Source organism: Crotalus tigris, unplaced genomic scaffold (genome assembly GCF_016545835.1).
Source record: "Crotalus tigris isolate CLP2741 ecotype Arizona unplaced genomic scaffold, ASM1654583v1 scf7180000018084.670488, whole genome shotgun sequence".
In the NCBI taxonomy this organism is placed as follows: Eukaryota; Metazoa; Chordata; class Lepidosauria; order Squamata; family Viperidae; genus Crotalus; species Crotalus tigris.
Window position 1 is genome coordinate 190,397 of NW_024096815.1, and position 14,669 is coordinate 205,065.

Sequence of the window (14,669 nt, forward strand, 5' to 3'; positions counted from 1 at the left end):
ATTTGCTGTCCATCAGGCTTTGAAAAATGTAGCATGTGACATTGGCATTTCCTGTACCTGCTGTACTAAATCTGTTGAGGCCTGTGGGGATTTCAGACAGGCACTGTTACCTCAGGATATTGCATCCTGAAAAGAGAACTTCACTCTGTGATGCCAGGCTATTGTTTAGTACCAAGGAGAGGCAGAGCCGAGACAGAAGTGAGATGGAACAGAGAGCTAGGGAGAATGGAAGCTGGAGAATGGAAGAAGTCCAATCTTCCCAGCCGTGGACACATAGCCCCTCCTGGTGGCCATTTTCAGTGCTATCTTTTTTCCCTCTGGAGAATCTGAATTATTTAAATCCAACCACTTCTTCCTGTTTCCTTCATTTGCTGCCTCTCCACTATTGTCCCCGTATTGCAGATAGCAAGTGTGCCCACAGTGTGGCTCTGCTCCATTCCCCTCTGCCATTGGAGGGCAAATTGTGCAGTGACTTCGTCTCTGCCTTGACTTTTCAAATCAGAAGAAATTTTGAATGTCTAGAAACCAGAGAAATTTTTGTCACTGCCTGAAGAAATTTCATGTAATAGCATGTCAGCTTCTTTTCCAATCCCTGGCTAGGCTGGAAGAAGGAAACATTCTTTATCTCCCAGTCACCTTGGGACTATTCCAGCTTTTGGGGAGAGAGAGAGAAGATAGTTGCTGATCTAGGATGGGAAGGAAAGGAACAGCATAGAAGATGGTCTCTAATAATGAGCCCCGTTTGTGACATCAGCTGATTCTCCCTTTGGCTGGAGGACATAGCCATTTTTGAGGAACCTGGATTACAGAGACTTTGCAAGATGGCCAATATTGCTCCACACAGAAGTGGGCAGATGGGATTAAATATTGTGGGCACTAGCAGCAGTGATTGGAATTCCTCATGTCTAAATAAAATCTTACATTCTTATATAACATGTAACCACTAGCTATGACCTATAAGCTACAATACAATAGTTGAGGTGTCAGGTGGTGTTTTCAACTGAAATAAAAGAAATTATCAGATATTGGTAGTTCAAAATAAGCTTGTTATCTTTCTTGCCTCTGAGAAAGTTTTGGTTTCTATTGAATATACTGAATTCTCGCTTACCATTTTCTTACTGATGAAGGAGCAGTCCCAGTTGCATTCAACCCTGTGTAGCAGTCTCAAGAGAGATTGCATGAAAGGCAAGATAAATTGAAAGAGAAAACTTACATTGTGTGATATGGAGGTACCAGAAGACATTCTTATCTAATTTCAGCAGAAGGGGTAGCAGTGGCAAAAATCCCAAATTAAAGTTTGGTGTGATACAGCAAATAGATTTTCTTTAGTCATACAGTTCAATTCCCACTTAGACCAAATTTATGCTTTCTGCTTTTCCCAGCTCCCCTAAGGGCTACCCACCATTACTTGAAGTGGAGAAAATAAATTATTACCTATCATTCACCTCTTCATAAATGTACCTCCCAGTTAAATTTTGTTATTCTGCTTCAAAAATGCAGTTTTCCATTCTGAGGTGCCTTAAACTCTTCCAAGTGGTTAGTCCACAATGTTTTATTTCAGTCTAGGGAAATCTCCATCTCTATAATGGTGGCTAGCATGCTCCTTCCTCTCCCCCAGCTGCTGGTTCTGCCTTGTATAGCCATTTCACTGCGTTGCTCTGTTCTCAGCTGATCAGCAGCTTCCTTTAAAAAAAACTGATCTAACTATGGCCCATAAGGAATGAAGTCCAGTAAAGCCTCCTGGCTACCATTGTTTTCCCCGTCTCTTCTGCCAGTACACCTTAATTCCACCCTTATATCTCACAATGGCCTCCCTTTCAGTTTCTACCCTGGGTGGCTGAAGGATACTCTCCTTTCTTTCCTATATTATGCCCACTGTACTGCAGTGATCCTTTTTTCCTTTGTAAATTATACAATATTTAATTTACAAGGTAGGTCTGTTGGAAGGAAACTGCAATGCTTCTCCTTTTCTTCTGGGAATCTGCGCCATTCATTTAGATCAGTGGTTTTCAATCTTTTTAATGCTGCGACCCCCAACCGGTCGTAAGTCGAGGACTACTCAACCGGTTGTAAGTCGAGGACTACTCCACTGGTGCAGCACCGTTTGCAGAATGGGACTTTTGGCGGGCTCAGCAGGGCAGAGACAGCCTGGACAATTCCTATTGGCTTTTGAAAGCCAATAGAATTAGACTCTATTCAAGCCAATAGAATAAAAGGGAGTAGCACAGCTAAGGAAAAGGGGGGGGGGAAATGGCAGACTGCATTGTTTGGCGACCCCCGTGAAATAGTCGTTCGACCCCAAATGGGGTCCCGACCCACAGGTTGAGAACCACTGATTTAGATGGTTCAGTAACAGCAGAAAAGTCTGTATTAATGTCAATGGAGTGAGGTTGTATAAAGGCTCCCATATGCAAAAACATCTGGGAAAGCAAAGAAAAAGCAAAAGCAAAGATGAAGTAACCCCTAAAAGGAAAATGCAGGCTTTGGGAGGACCATCCACACAGCCAATAAGACTTCCCTTTCCCTGCATGGACTGGAAAGGTAAGAAGTAAGGAGACAATCAGTCAGGGCTTGGCCTCCTTTGCAGGGCCGTAAGGAAAATAAAATGGGTAAGCAGCAACTTGTCTTCAGTTTCTTAAATGGAAGGATGTGAAGGATAAAATCAGATATTAAGCTAATGTATGTGGCCTATGATCCTCTTTCACACTCAGCTCAGTTTATTCCTCTTGACATTGTTAGTTTGTAATTCTTTACTCTGCCAGCAACACCTAATGATGAGGTATAGAAGCTGTGGATCTCAAAATCCTAATATATTGTATTAAAGAAGATAGAAAAGAAAGGAAGCAAACTAAAGACAGAACTACCATTTTTAGTAATGATAGTATGGTTATTATGCTGTCTAGTTTTGCCCAGTTTGAAATATATCCCTATAAATGTGTAGTGTGCATGCAATAAAAATAGATGAATGGAATTATATAGATAATATGAGTGGATACGCTCATCTGAGAATCAGTGTTTTAGTAACCTATTGATGGCAAATCTGAATGAAACTCAGGAGGCTTCATTAGGTAACTGTTATAAGAAGGAGATGGGCACAGTACTGTGGTACAATATGAGTGGAAATCAGGGATTAGGTGTTACAGAGAGACAAATAATGGAAGCTATCAGATTCCCTGAAACTGAAGATAATAAAGTCACAAAGATCCTAGAAAACCCATGGGGTAAATTTTAATGAGTATTTCAATATCAGGCATAAGAAAAAGAAAGGAGTTATCAGAGTCTCAATTTTAAATCTGCCTCTCTCTTTGTGTCTTCTTCTGGTCCAGTCTTGGTTCCTCTGACAGGATCTTCAAGTGAAGAAAAATGATGATGATGATGATGATGATGATGATGATGATGATGATTTTTAACTCGAGCCCTGCAAATCAGAATCTTCAGTTCTTAATCTATATCTTCACTGAGCTGCTCCTCTTCAAAGAAAAGTAAGAGACATTGGGTAACACAGATGAGAAGCTTAAAAAAATCATGTTGGACCTCCCTGATCCAAAGCAGATTTTGCATTTGCATAGGAGAATCTTATCTTCTCAAGGAATCTAATCAACTCACACTGAAGTAACTCTCTGTTAAAATAATGTATAAGATAGTTCTGGACGGGCCACCCAAATAATGGTTTTATTTTTATTTTTTTTGTTCAAAAAGGCATTTTACTTCATTCATCATGGGCAAAGAATAACACTCACATCTACCAGTCTCAATCCCAAAACTGTCTCAAGATTTATGAGGGATTATGTTTGCTGGGGTATGAAAAAGGAGATTGTTCCCTAGAGATTTGTCTACTTATTAGCCTAAATCCAAGGTGATTTCTGAATATACTAAACAAACTAAGAGCACTTACTTAATCAGGGCTTGAGTCCCACATTGCTTTGAAGAAACACCTGCAGAGATTGGTGGAGACTGCAGGCAAAATCAAATTTGATCTTAGTTCCACTTGATGAGTAGACCAATTCAGTGCACCATTGTGGTTCAGATCTGGAAATGTTTTAGATTAAGCATTACTTCTCCCACCAAACATACGTTCCCTTGTTAACCAAATTAACATTGCATTTTTACAAGTGAAAACAAAGCAAAAGCAGAAACACTCCTGAATACCAGATGCTCCAACTGAATTCCATTCCAGAGCAAGGAATAAATTCCTCTTCCTCCCCTCCCTCCTCAAACATGCATGCAAACACATTGACCCCAGCACTAATCTTTTCTCTCCTGATCTTGGTATCTAGTGTTTCTTTGTTATTCCTTGCTCTGAATGACCTTTTCCTGCATCTCAGAAAAAACAATGTCTAGATTACATGGAAAATATTCCAGTCTTACTCTGCATGAACTGGAATTCCTTTCCCCACAGTAACAAGAAATATGGGCACTCTTCAGTTCATGGTGACAAGTTAGATTAGACTGGAAAGTGTTTCTCTTTGAAAAGAAACTCCTTGCTGCTATTGCAAATGGACAAATATTTAGGATAGTACAGTATTCATTCTTTTATAAATAATAAAAAAGATTAGCAAGGCAGCAAAGAGGCATACTTCAACTGTACTCTAACTGACCATTGGGGCTAGAGTAGCTAGCTCAGACAGGTACGTTTCAGCAGAGTACTCGGCCTAGTCTAGGCTTCGACCTTGTGAGATTGTGGATGTCTGTTGTTACTATGGTTTGATACTTTTGCTGATCCCTTTTTTCCACTTCATTTTCTTACTCTTTAAGTTGTTGCATTTCCTTTGGCTTCCTCTACATACAGGTGACACCAGCAATAAAGTATAATTTGTTGTTACTGTTAAAACAAACAAAAACAAAGATCTTAACAGCCATAGAAAACCACAGTGCAACAAAATGAATTGTATATAATTAGAAGTAAGGAGGCTGCCTAATGGGTAGTTATGAGGGTTTGACACTACCATCTGTACACCATGTGCAAATGCACACATGTGCACCAGATCAGTCACACAGCTCCATGCACTTTCCTCTTTCTTTGTCTCACACTACAGCAAAACCTGTGAGAAAAACCAGCATCCCTTTCTGTTGTGCACTCATGAGATGATCTCTCTTGTTTCTTTTTCCAGCATTTGTGGTAGAAATCTCTCCTTAGCAGATGCTGAGTTTTGGAGACAGGAGCTTTGCCAAATTCTTTGGAGTTTATCTCCCACCCTCCACTCCATTGTTCCTGTTAACTATGCTCACCTCTGCATGAGGTATCACTGGTTCTTACTGGGTGGCAATGAATTTCTATATCAGAGTAAGGGGCAAGGATAGGGATGAGGGATTATCTGATTTGGAAAGGGCCAGAAAGTGATGCAGGGAATGGGTTTCTGTGCAATTAGTCCAGAGCAATTGTATTTAGACATATGACTTGCAATGCCTGAAGTTGTGTCGCAAATAATTAATTTGATCTAGAGAATCTCCTGAAGCTGTTCTACTACTTGCTACAGTAATGCTCAGTTGATTCATGGAGCATTCCAAGGATTTCTGGAGTGGAATTAGTCCAAAACTGACCTGCTGGTGAGACCAAGAATCTGCACCCTTGTCCAAGTGCAATGATTTTCCAGTCCTAAATGGACAAACAGGGTTAAGGAATCTGAGGGTTGCAGATTTGCCTCTCTCCCCTGCCAGCTCTCACGCTTATCCTACAATCCACATGTCAGAAGAATGTTCTGAATTCCCCTGTCCTCTACACACATGCAGATGGACATACACCAGCAGACACTCCTATCCAAGGCCTGATCTTGTGGAGGATTCATAGAGCTTCACCTTGCACAGCTGCAGGACAGCTGTTCTACAAAGGGGGAGATAATCTTTGTGAGGAAAATTGTAATAGAGTGGTATTTTGGAGCTGCCACAAAGAGGAGACACTCATCTGATACTTAGTCATTGGTGTGAACCAGGTCTATTCCTGTCAGTAACAATGAAGACCTGAATTTCATGAATTCTAGAATTAGCATTCTACCTGCTGCTTCTGTCTTACCACAGGTCCTCTCACATTAAGTTCTCTTAATGTTATTCAAAAATTAAGTATAATGTACCAGAGATGACACTGGAATAAAAATTCATACCATGATTGTTGATCCCTCTTTCAGCATGTTGAGAAAAAATATTATCTAGTCTATAGCTGAATATTCATAGAGTGAGAGATGGAGCCAATCAATGATATGGGCAGAATTTGGATGCAGCATTTACAATTAGAACAGAACCCCATTCCAGTTATGAAAGGTTATAAACTGCTCAGTTTTATAAATGCCCAAAGTTAGCATGTATTTGTTTAAGAACACTAAGCCGTGGATAATATTTTGCATCTGCGGGCATTGATACAGTCCCTAATCTGGCGGCCTTAAAAAGGATAACCTTGGACTATTCAGCCTACCGTTCACTACCTTTTTAACAAAATATCAACATCAAGCAGCTTTTCTAGTCTGATTGCATTGAAAAGGATTCCAGCGTGTAATAAGGCTTGGGGATGTGCTAATGTTAAACATGACCCAAGCTGTAGCATTTGAAATGCTGCATGATTTTTATTTGATTTGGTCATAAGAACATTTGAAACATTCCCAGATTGAGGAAGATTGTGCCTTCACTATCCCAAACATATCCAAGCTTCTGTTTCCATTAGGCTTAACAATTTCTGAGCACAAACGTACAAAACAAGAAAAATGTTCCAAATATTATATTGTGAAGATCACAATAGTTCAGGTGGCCATATTTAATATGCAGAAACCCAGACCATCACTAAATTGCCTCTAAGACCAGTGGCCACCTGGTGTTTTTTTTTAATCTCAAATAGATATGTTAGCCTTACAAGAACTGATATTGCTCCATTCCTTTGGTTCTTAAATATATTTAGTAAGCTCATTCACTTAAGATACTGAATGCTTTCCTTTTAAATAGTCCAGTAATTTTACTCAGTTGCTTGAAGCATCTGACTTTAATGCTCAGCATTGCTCAGAATGGGTTCCCTAAAAACGGGAGATGGATAGTTCTGAAAAAAGTAGGAATTGCAGGAATCCAGTGGCGGGTGACCACCAATGAAACAGCACTTAAAATGGTAGAGGATTAGGGGAGTAGAAATTTACTGTTATTTAATTCTGAAAAAAAGAAGCTTTAAATCCTAACAGTGCTTAGTGCACTTATTTAATATTTGGGATTTTTAAGAAGTAACAGATACATAACAGTAGCGTATGGGTGGGTAGGTGGAATACCCGTGCCATCTATTTACATGTTACCTTGTTGGAATCCTAAAAGAAGAAGTAAATGTAAATCCTGAGAATGAATCCATAAGAGGTGACATGGAGAAGTTTTAATTTTGGTGGCTTACAGGTATGGGCAGCAAAATACACAAAAAAAATTGTTTAAAAGGGGGAGGGGATTTTAAAAAGCAAAATATATATTAGGGGTTTTAAAAGAACCAATTTTGTTTGCATTGAGCCAAGTGCAATGGAGTGCATAGTTTTAATATCTTTGTATGTTAAAGATTGTTAAGAAGAAGAGAAAAAATCTATTTTTGTTGCAAAGTCCTTTGTTCCCAGGGACTCTAAATAAATTGGGACAAAAGAAAAACCCACCTTTGTAAGTATGGGGAAAAACTTTTTCTGTTTATTTTTTCATGTGTCTATTTTTCCTTTTTCTTGTTTATTTTTAAATCCTTTTTGAAAGATTGATAATAATTGAAGATTGGTTGTTGTTTTTTTCCTTTTCCTCATTAGTTTTTGTCATTTTATGGGAGGGCTGAAGGCAAAAGTTTTGTCATACACAAAAATAAACTTGTAAAAAAATACTGTATCAGGTTAAAAAAATTGAAGACAATTACAAAATTAAAAGTAAAGAAAAACTAAAAAAAACTAAGTTGAAAAAAATTAAAAATACAAAACCTGGTGCTTCTTACAGTATAAAATACATTAAAATCTCTATTATACATAGTTTATGAACCAATTAATTGTTATCATAAAGCACATTTTAGGAAACACGCATTATCCCTTCTTTATGTTTAGCTGAAAGGGGCAGCGGGCTTTGCGGTCAAACGCACCAGCAGCATCTGGCAGCTTCTCATGGATCTTCCCGGGGTGCCGAGCGAGATGGATGATGGAGAGGTTGCCATGGCAAAGGGGGAAGGTTCCTACTGGAACAGAGGCCATCTTGGATAGGCTGTGTTTCTCTGGCTCCTTTCATCCTTTTGGCACCTTCCATCACTGCCACTGCACATCCTTCTCTTCTGTGTTGTTCTTCTGTCCTATTTTTTTTCCCTAAAAGAGTTAAGCAAAACAGTTGACTTGGTGTTCGGCCTTCATTTCTACCCCCCCCCTTTCTTGTAAACCAGCCTAATTGCAATGTTGGGGGTTTTCCCCTTCTTTTTACTCTGTCTTGTATATGTATCTATTGTTCAATGGCTTCTCTTTGGAACGAGGAGCTGATCTAGCAACACCAGCATCCCTTCCATTGAACTCCTTGCATTCCTACCCACAGTTGTAACTCCTGCTTGCCCTTTCTCACAGCCTTCTTGTCTGTTGAGAGGAATCTTTCCTCTCAGCTCCTTGTGAATTGCAAGGCAGAAGGATCTGTGTGCAAAGCAGAAGCCAGACTCAGATCAAACCCTGCACCTCACAGAGCATGGGAGATTGACTGGAGAAATTTCTCACTTCAGGGAAGGACCAAGATGGATGACTTTGCCTTACTCTCAACATGCTTAACTGGCCAGCTGACATAGTGCCTTTGTAAACCCATCTTTTGTTGGAACAAATGGACCATGTGCTCTGCCTGGGGAGTGGGTGCAGGAAATTCTACCCCCTCCTACTGTAATCCATGTGCTTAATATAGGGGAAAGCAATAAAAGCCTAGGCTTGACCAGCAAGAGGGAAATACTTGGTCTAAACATGGTGGTACCTAGTCCTCTTTGGCCTGGCTACTGCTGCCCCATCCAAAAGAGAGGGTGCAGGAAGCATGACTCCAAAATAATCCTGAAGACCATATGAAACCCCTCCTCACACACCCAAAAGCATTTCTGCACTTGGGCTTCTCCAACCCCCTTTTCTGGATCCCTGAGTCCTCTGTTTGCAGGAAAGGGTGGCTGTTCAGTGACTTTCTCCCCAGTGATGCTCAGTTGTGGGTTTCCTTGCTAGCCCAGGAGGATGCTAAGGTTCCTTAGGGCCCAAGACAATTTCATTTGGTGGGCAGTCATCTTTGCTGGGTTATGCCCTATAAATGTATTAGCATTCACTTTGCTGTCCCTTGAGCTCTTGGTTTGGAGAAGTCAGCTGTCCCCTGTTTGGCTGCCAGTTGACTGGTAGTGAGCCTCAGACCCTATTTTCTATGGAGCTGCTTCTTCCCCTGACTTTTGCTTTAGAAGAATTGACCCCTTCTGTCCTTCCTGTCACAAGGTACCTTTGACAACCCACTTGGCTTCCCCCTTTCATGCCCGCCATATGCCCCCTCCCCATTAATCTCAGACCCACATCTCTCGCTCGGCAGTAAAAACCTTGAGATCCATGAAACTGCAGCTTCCCAGACTGCAACCTACCCCTGCCCCTTTGAACAAGTTTCTTCCTTGTTTAAGAAACGCAGTATATATATGAGTACAGTACAGTATATATATATATAGTACTAATGGAATTTGGTGTGCTTTTTCTCCTTATCCTTGACTCCCTTGCCTCTTTCCCTGGACCCCCAAGCCTCCCTTTGTGTCTTTCAGTCTGTTTTTCCAGGCCCCTCCCGCTGCTGACCCCACCCCTCTGCACTTGAAAATAAAGGGTAGCTCTTTGTCTGTTTTTGTTCTTTCTGAAGTTTCTTCCGTGTCTAGCAGAATGCAGGTAGCCATATGTTATAACTGTCAATATTGCTTCACAACAAAAATATATATATAGGAAAAAAGAAAAAAAGAAAAAAAAAAAGAAAAATCCGAACTGTTTTATCATTTTTGCCTGAGCTTTCTTCGGCTTTCTCCATTGGAATGGCTTATTGTGTTATGTGAATTTAAAAAAAATAAAATAAAAATGTTTAAAAAAAATTAAAAACAAAAAAACCCATATATTTTAAAAAAGAAAAAAAATCATCCGCTTCCCTCTTCCCATTCCCACCAGTTCCTTCCTCAGAGCAGAGATGGGAAGCCCAGTGGAGGGAAGTGCCGAGGGCTCCAAGAACATGTATCTGTGTCTGTGTTGGTGGGTAAATGGGGGGGTCAGTTTTCCTTCTTCCCCATTCCCCTGCTTTCTGGAGGAGCTGCTCAGAAACATCAAGATTAGACTCATTTCTTCCATATTCACATCCTGTCATCTTTTTGGTCAAATTTTAAAGTGCCTAACAGGTATGTGTGTACATTTGTATGCATGTATATATGTATGTGTGTGTACAGTATACACACACACACACACACACACACAAATTTATATATACACACACACATACATATATTTACACACACACACACACACACACACACACACACACACACACACACACACACACATATATATATATATATATATATATATATATATATATATATATATATATATATAGTTAATAATGTGGGTAAAAATTCGACTCCTGGGTATATTCATATTGTAAAATAAATAAATAGCTATCACCAGGAGAATTAATGAGAAAAACATTTAATAAAACCTAGCTTTCGTCGGAAGCTGACAATGTCGGAAGCTTCTGACGAAACCTAGGTTTTATTAAATGTTTTTCTCATTGGACTGGGCAACTTTGTGTCATGTCTGCTGATGTGTAGAGAGGTAGCTGCTGCTGCTGCTTCTCCTGTTAATCCTTTGCATACCTTCTTTCTCTTTGCAAGGCTCACTTCTGGCTGAGGAGAAAAGCACTTTTGTGGAGCCAGCAGGAAGGTATGCCCTTGGCAGGGAGAGGACTTAGCACTATTCACCTTTATCCTCCTTTGCTCTTAAATCAAACCCTCCTTCCCTCCTTGTTGATATTTGGCTAAGGCAACCTAACAATAAATATATGGGCATACTACTGCTGTTCATATCTAGTGTGACAGGGAATATTAGTGACAAGTTTTAAGTTTGCCTTTCAGTAGACTTATTTCAAAGGTTGTTTAGTCACCTATGGGTTTCCAAACACCTACTATGTGTTTGCCAGAGACTGCTGTGATCTGATAAAAGGGACTAATAATCAGTGGTCTGAGGTCCTAGGAGTTCAGTAGCCGTTCCCAAGGGAGGATCTAGGGGGATCAACACTAGGAGGAAAGAAACCTTGCTCCTGTTTCCCATGAAGACTGGGAGGAACATTCCTTCCAAACAGCATGGGGTTAACTGAGATGACAAGTAAGCCCAACAGGCCTATTTTGTTCCCCAAATATTCCCTAAGTTTTGTAAGGTGTTTTGTTGTGTCTTCTTTACCATCTTGCAGAGGTAAATGACTCCCACTGATGTCATTCTGTTTTTTCTTGACCACACTCCCTAAGGCTACTGGATCTAGTGCAAGACCACTAAAAGGCAGGGTAGACATACCGGTATAGTACAGAAAACACTAACCTTTGGGTGCTATCTAATGGCCATCCAGATTTTTGCAACCCAGATATGGTAGCCCTAAAGAGTGTTTCCTTCTCTAACCCACTCAGGATGTTTACAGGAAGGACTCTTTTACCCCTGCAATAAGAACCCCCATCTTGACTTAGTCTTATATGGATATTAAGATAGCAACTTTCCATTTCGGTACAAGGACAGGGGCTCTTTTGTAAGTTTTCCCAGAAATGTGCCACCTGCCTAGTTTAGACTCAAAATACACATATCTGTTTCTACCCATATCAGCCTGATGCTTCAGAGCAGCCATCTCCAGCTCTTTTCCTTGACCCTTTAGTGCCCTTCCACTCCTTATGAAGCTGTTGGTTTGCTACTGGTTTGGTTCTGAAAGCAAAAAAGAACTCATAATCCTGCAGCCGAATTAAGGGAAGTGCCTTAAACTGATGCCTTTGCTGCCACCAGCGAACAAATTGAGACAGGAAGAGAAAGTGATCAAACTTTATGCATCCAGCTTCAGAAATGTGAACAAAATATGTTTACAGACATTACAAAGCAAATCGCCTTGGGGGGGGGCTCGTGAGAGCCCCTCGGTTGCTAGCCATCATGACTTTCTACCCTTCCGCGCCTGCAGGTTTTATACAGGGGAGGATAGCTCAAGTCTGCAGAACAGCTCCTCTGCTAACCAACCTGCATTGCACATAGCTTCCCCCCCTCTCACCCTCATCCCAAAGAAGGGAACCAGCAGCTGTGATGTGGTGGGTCAGCTCCTCCAGCCCCAGCCCCTGTCCCAATCAGCCCTCGGCACTACCCCTCCCTCCCCAAGTGCCACTCTCCGAGCGGGGTGTAATACGCATGTGTTAATTACAATTTTTCCATAATAAAAGTTTATAGATGCAGCACCTTCTTTAACTGATTGAATTAAAGAATGTTATTGACTGTAATTGTTTCTGTTTGTCTTCCTTGAAAGAGAAAGAGAGAGCACTTGGGAGAGGGATTAATGGCCATGGACCCTGATGTAGAAAACATCCAAGATCAGGTGTACACAAACAGGTCAAGGCAGTAGTCCTAATTAAGATCCCTTTAAGCCTATTGTCCAAGGTATGTACACATTTGTGTATTTGTTTGTTCCAGAAGCCCACCTCTGGCATTCCTTTGCACTGACACCAACCATTTGACCTTCATCTCTTTTAGGTAAAGCACAAGGCTTTCAGGCCTCAATATTAACAACATTAGATTTAAATCAATTTCTGATACAAATGTAAATCTATTTTTGCTAACGAAAACCCCAGCACCATGGCCTGAAACATCTAATTACTTCAAGAGGGAAGATACTGTAAACATGACAAAATGATTGTGATCATCTGTGGAATTGAGAAATGAAAACAGCAGTACGAAAAGGTAGATGGTCCAAGGTCATGTGTATAAGTAATGTGGGGTAGTGTGTGTATAAGTAATGAAGCGAAGGAACCAGATGTCCTAGTACTGAAAGCTCTGTATTTGAGTAGAGATTTTAGGAACAAATAGCTGCCTCAGTGCCATTTTTGGCAACTAATTCCAACTAATTGGAGTAGAAGGGAAGACTTAATACTTTCTTGGGATTGTCTTAGGTGCCTCTCAGCACAGCCCCAATTCCAAGATGTATCTTATTAGCAGGGTTTCTGGTTCTTTCTGGTTGCCCTTTGCCTGGAATTCAGTGTGGGGGGGCCTCCATTGCATGGTACAATAGTACACCTTTCATCTTCTTTAGAGGGAGGGCAGCTTCTGAAGACCAATGGGATCAAAGCAAGCAATACAGGAAGTGGGATTCAATTTCCACATATCCCCCATTTCCTCAGATTTCTCCACCCCACTTTCCCTCAGGGAATTCTTGAACTTTGCTTGTATTTGGCTTCAAGGGAAGGGTGATTTTGAGCAAAGAAGTGGCAGGCAGGAAAAATATCTGGTCCTCTAACACTTCTCCCTCTTCTGCTGTGGATTTTAAAGTGTCATAGCACAAGTATCCACAAAGCTCTGCATGAGGTGCAAATAAAAACAGAGTTTCAACTGCACCATTGTAGCAGCCATCTTGACTTTCTTAATCATCCCCTGTGGACATCCCTTCTATAGGGCAATACTGCAGATAGTCTCAAAGACCCTCTTATTTGCTTGACCCTCACAGAAGCAACTGAAATTTTCAGCATGGAGAGGCCTCTTCTATTCCTTTTCTACCAATACTATTTGAGGATCATAAAATTGATAAGTCTGAGTAAATCAAGAGGTACAGTGATCCTTGCACCACTCAGTTATATGAAACCCCCCCCCCCAAAAAAAAGCTAAAAAACTAAAAAGCTGCTCTTTCTCTGCTTGCCAGCTTGGTCTCAAGACATCTGGGGATCACAATGGAGAATTTGCTAGTTGTTGCTAATCAATGACTGAAATACAGAAAGGTAACTTGACTTCAACTGTTTAAGACGGATGAGCCCATTTGTCTCTCTGGTGGAATTTAAAACCAACATCTTCCATATGCCAGCACAGTGGGAAATGTACCCATTTTTCATTACCTGCTCTCAGTTAGATTGTAACAGCATCCACTGCTTTTTAAAATATGACTATACTTTGGATTATAGGGGCCTTCAGCAATATATACAAACAGACCATATCCTCTTTACATCTATCAATTCTAGCAATCTAGTAGGAGTTGCTCTTGTCTGCTGAACTGCATCTTTCTTTAAGCCATCCAATTCATTATGGTGGAGCCTGAGCAGAATAGTTCAATGACTGGGCCTGCCATGTTTCGATTATTTGTTTTCCTTGGAACTATGTTATTTTCACTGAATTCTAAGCAAAACATTTACTTTGATTTTGGCACCTCAAAGATTCCACATAAACAATAACAGCAAAACAAAACTATGTTGCTAATTTAAAGAATGATTTGATAATAAACATTAATGAGTGACCACAGGTTTAGACCACATTCAGTTACAGTTTACTATCCTTCTCAGGTTTGCATGACACAGTGGCCACAGATTTCCCACGCTGGCTAGATGCCTGGCTAAAAGATAGTTGGCTAAGACTTGGTTGAGATTCAGTATGTTGTGCAAACCCAAATAGATATCCTGGATCCTTTCACTGAGCTGACTAGAGCAAGAACCTGTATAGCATGGTAAGTGAATATGA

General features: G+C 40.6%; 1 protein-coding gene across 10 annotated transcripts in view; it reads left to right on the forward strand.

The window, feature by feature from the left end:
• NFIX (nuclear factor I X) overlaps positions 1–10,057 on the forward strand; it is a 184,047-nt gene extending 173,990 nt beyond the window's left edge. For all 10 annotated transcript variants that reach the window (XM_039347498.1, XM_039347499.1, XM_039347501.1 and 7 more), the window contains one exon: positions 3,327–10,057. In XM_039347498.1, the coding sequence (XP_039203432.1) occupies positions 3,327–3,341 (15 nt within the window). In that variant the 3' untranslated portion in view covers positions 3,342–10,057. The remainder of the gene's footprint in view (positions 1–3,326) is intronic.
• Positions 10,058–14,669: the final 4,612 nt, after the last annotated feature.